We start from the raw sequence: 8,012 nt of genomic DNA, 5'->3' as shown, positions 1-8,012 counted from the left end.
AAAGGTATGAAAAAATCTTTGCCTTTTGGAATTCCATGGACTTGATGTACCTGTACCTACTCTACTGGAGAATCTTGATACAGTTTTGTCTGATTCTGAATCTGATGTCAATAGAAATGATGATAAGGATTGTTTTCAACCTGAAATGTCTGGTGAACCACAACTTTTCACACTAGGTGAGCTCAATGATTTGGTGAGAGATTTGGGCCTTCCAAAGGATTCTCAGAGATTTTGGGGTCCAGACTTCTGGTTAATAACTTACTTTCTCCAGGGACATCATTTTACTGGTACAGAAATCGTGAGAAAGAGTTTATACCATGCTTTTTGCAAGAAGGTTCACTGGTTGATTGCAACAACAATGCTAGGAGCTGCAGTCTATGAACCAAGTGAGTGGCGATTGTTCATTGATTCCTCCAAAAGATGTCTAAAAGGTGTTCTCCTTCACAATGGTAACATATATGTATCTGTTCGTGTTGCTCAATCGAAACGTACGAAAAATCTCGAACTTCTTCTTAATAAGGTCAAATACAAAGAATATAGTTGGTTACTTTCTGGAGACTTAAAAGTGCTTTGTATGTTGTTGGGTCAACAATCAGGGTATACAAAGTTTTCATGTTTCTTGTGTTAATGGGACAGCAGTGCACAAAATCAACACTGGATAAAGAAGCAATGGCCATGAAGAGTCAGCTTAATACCAGGATCAAAAAACATTGAACGTGAAAGTTTGGTTGACACAAAGAAAGTCATATAACATCCACTTCACATAAAACAGGGCTTGATGAAGCGGTTTGTAAAAGCCTTAGACAAAGATGGCAACTGTTTCAAGTATCTGTGTGGGCAATTTACAGCTCTTTCAGAAGTGGAACTTAAAGAAGGGATTTTTGTTGGCTTCAGATTAGGAAATTGAATTCGGATGAACATTTCGAAAGGATAATGAGGAAATTTGAAAAAGAAGTGTGGGTTACCTTTAAAGATGTTATTGACAAATTTTTAGGAAACAACAAGGACCCAAACTACGAAAATATTCTCAATAACATGCTCAATAAATTCCAAGAGTTGGGTTGTAATATGAGCTTAAGTTCATTTCTTACACTCATGTATTTACTAGTTCCCTGAAAATGTCAGTGCCATCAGTGAAGAACAAGGGGGAAGATTTGAGAAAGGCATCAAGGAAGGTGGAACATCAGCATGATGGCTGATTACTGCTGGTCATTGAAATGAGATGCTTCAGATGCAATACATAAAATAAAGACCACGACACATAGCTTTGAGACTAAAGTATGTAGATTTCACAAAAAACCAAGATTAATGAGGATACATATTCGTTCGACATCTTTGTTCTTCCCTCTCCTTCAGTTTGTTTGTATTTTTGTTAACAAACTTAATAATAAACAAATGTACATTGTGGTAAATGAAATAATAATTTGATCTATGTAAGAGTTTTTTTCTTCCTGATTTTTAAAAGATCCTTACGTGATAGAAAAATATGAGTATTATTTTCAAAATCTGTGTAGTTGAATTATGGAAAATCCATTATTAAACCAACAGAACTTTTATGAAGTTTAAATTTGTAGGCCTGTGTAATATCATAAGATTGTTTCAGAAATTTTACATGATTTTCAAATCACTTTGTATAATAATTCAGTTTTTTATTTGTAATATAGAGGCCATGCTGTACTTGGATGGTAAACGTCACTATGAATCCGCACTAAAAACTGCAGAACTAAACAGCCTGTAAAATATGGTGTGCCAACTCAATTTGCATTTAACCCCACTTACCCTATTGAATTTTTGGATGAGGTTTAATGTGCTTTATATGCCAGTTTTGTTGAAAGCTTTTTACTTTTTCGAAATGTTATAACCTGTAGTATTATTTTGATAATATTGCTTTATTATTGCATATAATACTTGGTAAGTAAATTTTTGTATTCTTTAGTTTGTATTCTTGATATACATATGAAGTTCTACTACTGCTTTTTAATGATTTAGTTGGTGAATGATTTTATACTGTGAAGGAAAAACAAGTAGAAATTTATCATTCATTCTACTATGACAAACATATTACAACTAAAACTTCATTAGAAATGCTGTTTACATATGTAAACTCAAGCACTAATGTTACAATGTTGAATGTCAAAAGTTGGTGAAGCATTGACAACTATAATACTAGCTTTTTCTACTGCAGCTATGAGTGTTTCAGACAAACTTTTCCTGTCATAGATCAACCTTTCTGCAAAGTTTTGCTATTCAGCAAAAAACTTCCTGGGCAGTAATTTATGAAACACAAACAACACGGGTCTCAACTTTTGTTTTCCACCCTTCTTATTTGAAATCCTTTAATGGACAGATTAAAAAGAATGTAGTAAAAACAACGCATCCAAACATGATTTTTATCATGAATAATAGGCATATTAATTTTCATGTAATTTGTAAACAAATGTGTTCATTTGGAAACTCCCCAACAGTAACAGTACTGTAAAACTAAATTTTTAGTTTAATTATCTACTCATCTCTTTACTTATTATCGAGTCCAACAATTTTGGTGTTTTAGTAGAATATTTAAAACTTGTTTTACATTCTATAATTTGCTATTATAATTATATTATTATATATTATTATACATGGAAAAATTTCATTTAATGAAGATTTGCATGGAATTTATATTATTTGAGTTTTATTACAACTGACGTAAATAACCTAAGTATTGTTATTGTGTATTGTTATATCAGTTAAAGATTAGATATAAATTTCAGATTCTTCATGCATTTAAATAACATTGTTAGACCTAATCTACTTGCAGCATTTGTTTTTGCACATTTTGTAATTAGTTTATCTTACATTCGTTTAAAGTTTTTACATCTCTGTAATAACAACCACAACATTTTTTTTTACCTTTTCAAATAAAACATTTCCATAATTTGATTTTCATTTGTTCCAAATATTTAGACACCCAAAGACCAGCTCATTAAGTGCAACTGAACAAGAAGCATTACTGTTGTCACATTGTAGTGATACATGTCTGTACAGATTTGTAACAGAATATTTCATCACACTTCAGAAGATTTTTAATTTTTCTTGTAAATTATTACAAGCTGTAAATGTGTAAAAATTCTTGAAAATTAACAGCATTCGTTTATTTTACTTGTTGGAAAACTCCAATACTTTAAAAAGTATGTGAAAATAATTCTCTTAAGATATGTATATATTTTCAAATACCCTAGGTAAGCTTTTCCAAATACATAACCACAATAAAATACAAAATTAAGCACTAATATAGGAGTAAATTATTCAAATAGTCTATTGAAATCAGAAAGAAAAATTGAGAAAAAGAGGGAAATGAAAAACATGTAATCGGACATCTGAAAAATGCAGATTTGCCACAAAAATTAATCGTATTTGTAGGATTTTTGGATAATATGTGTTTTGAATTTACAACAAAACAAAATATATCAACACCTGCAAAATACTAGAAGTAAATTTTCTCACAAAGATAATCATATACCTTTTGTGAAGCATGAAAATTAGGTTCCTTGTTTTTACATGTACTAATAGCCTTTAGTGATTTGTAAGTTTGTTTTGTATTTCTGTTACTTCAAGAAATTTTCTTCTATTTTCAACGAAGTAATAGTCAAATGGTTTATTTACTATCTCATCACAACCTAATACTTCATACCCTAATGGTAAAAGAAACTTAATTACATGAATTATGAAAAGGTGTCAGAGATGATGTTTAATATCTGAGCATGATCAAAGGAAATTTTGTAAAACAACTGAAAAAGTACTACATGGCGTATTGCTTGATTAAGAATCATATCTTGGGAAGTTGTGTAATTTTAGTCAAGAAAAAATTATTGTAATTTTATAGATAAGTCAAAATCAATATATATTTTATGGTTTAGAATTACATTGATGTGTCAAACTTTCATTAATGCATTTGTGGCTCAATAAACTACATAGATGGATTAACTTTGTTCAGCAAGTATTCTACTTTAATGCTTTATGTTTCTAATTGTCTACACTGTTTAGCACCTGGATAAGAGTATTTTTTATTTGCATTTTTCTCCCCATCTAACAACTTTTATATATTATGACAAAACACCTTGTACACAGATGAGATAATATTAACCATTCGAAACAATAAATTTTGAGCCAGAATAAATAATAAAAGTTGTTGTTTTTGCAAACTTAATATAAGTAACGGAATTAATTGCAATGAAAATGAAACTGTTTTTATTATCTGTGAATGTCTCTACTTATGTTTTAATACAGTTACAGTAGTTTAATGTGATGTACATTGTCTGTTTATTTAAACCATGAAAGATATTCTTAATACTATTATGTTTTTATTTAACTACCTCAGCATGGGTTGGGCCTGTGATAGAGGTCTGGATTTTTGAGATGACTAGCTGGTTTAAATCTGTGCAATATCTTAAAATATTTTTTTTGCTCTTTAAGCTGTGGGTATGTTATAATAGTGACAGTCAATCTCTTAGCATAGATATGAGGTAGTAGGATGCTGCCGACTAGCTGCCATCTCCCCAATCATCAGTTCAAAATAAGGGATGGTGTCAGATGGCTTTAGTAAGTATCTTGGACATATATACAAAATACACATTACTTAACTTCCTGGTGCTATACACTTTAGATCTAGCTGGATAGTTTTTCTTTTCTTTTTGCAATAAAATAATATAAAAATGTCTGCGTAAACAAACCTACAAAGGTTGTGCAAATCAAAGTTTATGTATTTTAATCGATTTCGGTTCTTTTTGAATATGAGTTGTAGCAAGCAACCTAGCTTACAATACTTAAATGTCCGAAAAACACAAGCTAGTGTTTTCCAAATCTATCGTTCTCGTTGTTTTCGTACTGTCAGTTCAAGTTATAGCTTAAGCATTATGTGTTATTATTGTTTTGCTGCTATAAACGTTAATATAAAATGTACCATAGTGCCTGCTCAAGGCATTCTACCCTCATGTTAAATTTTGACAAGATCCCATAACTTCTTAGTTTATTATGTTTGGGATTAATATATTTTCTGTTTCCTATATAAACGGTAATTTCATCATCTGTGCGACTAATATGTGTAATAAATGTTGTTTTGAAACATACATTGTTGAACTATAATAAGATGTTGTTGTTATTGCTCTCACATGTGCGATAGAAATATTAAAATATACTACTTATGTTGTTTCAGCTGTTGTGCGTTAGATCATTCTGGGTGATGTGTATGTTAGAGACTATTATTTTGTGTGTTAGTATAACACGATTTAAGATGTGTTTGGAGGAGAAATATTTCAAGGCTTATTGTGGAAAAACAAATATATGTGTATATATGATTGTATATTGGCATCTATAAACGTATTTTTTTTAAATAGTATTTTTTCTGTAACTACAAATCGCAGATAACGTGTTTGTGTTAATAAACGATAATGCTGTACAGTTGTGCTTGAGAATCACCATGAGTCGCTGTCCACATTATTTTGACCCCTAAAAGATACCAGAATTATTCAGTTAATCCCCATTTGTAATGATTTATTTGCCTTCGTTTTGAACAAAGTGTTGGACAAATATATTTTAAGCAGTATCGTAGAATTACTTTTCTAAATATATATAAATTGCATATTACAAAGATACAAAGGTTTCAGTATTTAATATTTTATACGCACTGTCCCCCCCCCCCCCCAGTAGCACAGTCAGTCCTGTAAATAGATCGTAAAATACAGTTTATTTGTTTGAGTAAACCAATGTTATGCCAATGCGTGAGCAAGATTGTCTTGTTTAACATAGGCTTTACAAATTCAAAGACACAAAACTGTAGGCATTTACTGTTCAAAATTATATAACACTAACATTACATTAGTTTTACATCCATGTGACAGGGATAACACCATTTTTGTATAATTTTTTTTGTTTATTTTCTTTTTTTATTTTTTGTCTTAGTTCATGTTTGTACCGACAACATTTGTAATAGTAAATTGTGGGAAAAAACTACTGGAATTTAAGCACCATGCACGAAAATGAACATATAGTTTAGTTCCACACTTCACAAAAATGTCTAAGTTTTCTGTCAACTAACAAATTTTATAAAACCTGCATGATATACACAAATCCATCATAATTATTAAAATATTTTATAGGTTTGGGGTCTTTCAAAATCTTCCATTTCCCTCTCTTACATTGGTTTTCCACGCCAGTTTCGAATTTCCGTGCCTGAAACTTCTCTGATCTTTCACTGAAAAGTTCCGGTGATCGCATGCTCCAACAGATGACACCACCTTTAAAAATGAACAAAAGTAATTGTATTTAGGGCAATGCCACTATCACCCAAATCACCAGGTCCAAAATCCACAGCATTACCACAGGACCAACTCACGCCCAGAATGAATCTGACAAAGCTTTAAGCTAAACTTGCAATTTTTATGGACTGCATCTGCCTAGGGCATAGGAGTGGGCAACATTTCAGTCTTTGTACAATCCACAAAACTTCAGTACAGCCTACTCTACCTTAAATTCCTCCAAACCAGAACAATAAATACTTATCTTTGCAAACTAGTGAAGCTTAAACTACAATAATCAATCAGTAGGTAAGTTAATCTGTCAATAGAAGATGGTTCCAACACCAGAACAACTATAAATAAGTCTTACTAAAAATTATTTTAAAACACATTCACTGGAGAATAAACATCTTGCCATGTCTTCATGAAAACACGTGTTAAAGTCAGCTCTCAATTTAATTCCAATTCTTCCTATAACATAAATACAGCTTTATAATTAATTTTCTTAGGCTTAACTGTGTTTAATTGTTGTTGTTTTTAATCGGCAACGTTTGTGTTTTGAAAATCATTGGCATGTTTACTAAATGGATATGTACATTGTTTTGTTGTATATCATAATTATTCCTATGATAATATATTATTATATACTATAATATATGTGATTAAAATACAGCCTAGGCCAAAATTTTTGCATTCTGTTCTATATTGATGTTATTGTCTAATGCATAGAGTAGTTATTGAGTAAATGTCCGAGTAGTAACAAAGAAGGTAGTGTATGGTCAGACAAACATGTACGAATTGTTACTCTGGTCTGTATAAATTGTTTTGAGTATTTGTTTGTCAAAACACACATACACACCTGTTTTGTATAAAATAGTGTGCTTTTGGTATAATCTTTCTGGAAACAGATCAACGCTTTGATCAGACAATTTTTCTGTACTTGGTGTAGAGTCATGCCTTGTCACGTGTCAGAAGTTATAGGACGTCAAACTGTTCGACTTATTAGAAACATTATTAAATGAAGCTTCTAAATTTAAAATTCCATACCACAAAACAATTCACAAACACGCTTACCCAGGTAAAAGATGTATAGCTCTACTCATTAAAGAATATCTAAACGTTACCTTTCCTGGCATTAACACTCCTTGTACCAATGAAAACATTCTATGCCACCTACACCTTCCAAATACTACTACTATTGCCATCCTGGCACTATATGTATCACCAATCATTACCCCTGACACCAAGTATATCCAATCAGTCATCAACAACAACCCCTCAATAGTCATCATTGGCGACCTAAATGCCAAACATACTGACTTCAACTGTAGGAACACTAATAACCATGGACGCATTATCAAACAAATCCTACAAGATAACGACTACAGCACCATCAACAATAACCAAGTCACTCATACTACCCCTCAAGGTACACAGGACATCTTAGACCTAGCTATAGTTTCACCTAACTTACTAAACCACTCTCATAGTTTCCAAGTACATCAAAACATAGGAGGAGACCATAATCCTATTTCTTTCCGCGTGTTCAGACACCAATCAAACACGCGCCCGAGACCATAATCCTATTTCTTTCCGCGTGTTCAGACACCAATCAAACACGCGCCCATTGAAACCAACAATTTTAAACTGCACCCTAGCAGATTATACGAAACTGAATCAAACAATGACCAGTAATTAAAACTCATGCTAGCAGTTGTTCCGAAATCGAAGAATACG

At 31.7% G+C, this 8,012-nt stretch overlaps 1 protein-coding gene across 2 annotated transcripts in view; it reads left to right on the top strand.

Annotated features, from left to right (window-relative positions):
- Positions 1–3,469, top strand: part of LOC106467783 (acyl-coenzyme A thioesterase 9, mitochondrial-like) — a 64,058-nt gene extending 60,589 nt beyond the window's left edge. For both annotated transcript variants that reach the window (XM_013928160.2, XM_022395975.1), the window contains one exon: positions 1,665–3,469. In XM_013928160.2, the coding sequence (XP_013783614.1) occupies positions 1,665–1,738 (74 nt within the window). In that variant the 3' untranslated portion in view covers positions 1,739–3,469. The remainder of the gene's footprint in view (positions 1–1,664) is intronic.
- Positions 3,470–8,012: the final 4,543 nt, after the last annotated feature.

Source organism: Limulus polyphemus, unplaced genomic scaffold, assembly GCF_000517525.1.
Source record: "Limulus polyphemus unplaced genomic scaffold, Limulus_polyphemus-2.1.2 Scaffold2738, whole genome shotgun sequence".
Taxonomy (NCBI): domain Eukaryota; kingdom Metazoa; phylum Arthropoda; class Merostomata; order Xiphosura; family Limulidae; genus Limulus; species Limulus polyphemus.
This window is presented reverse-complemented; position numbering and strand designations above follow the sequence as displayed.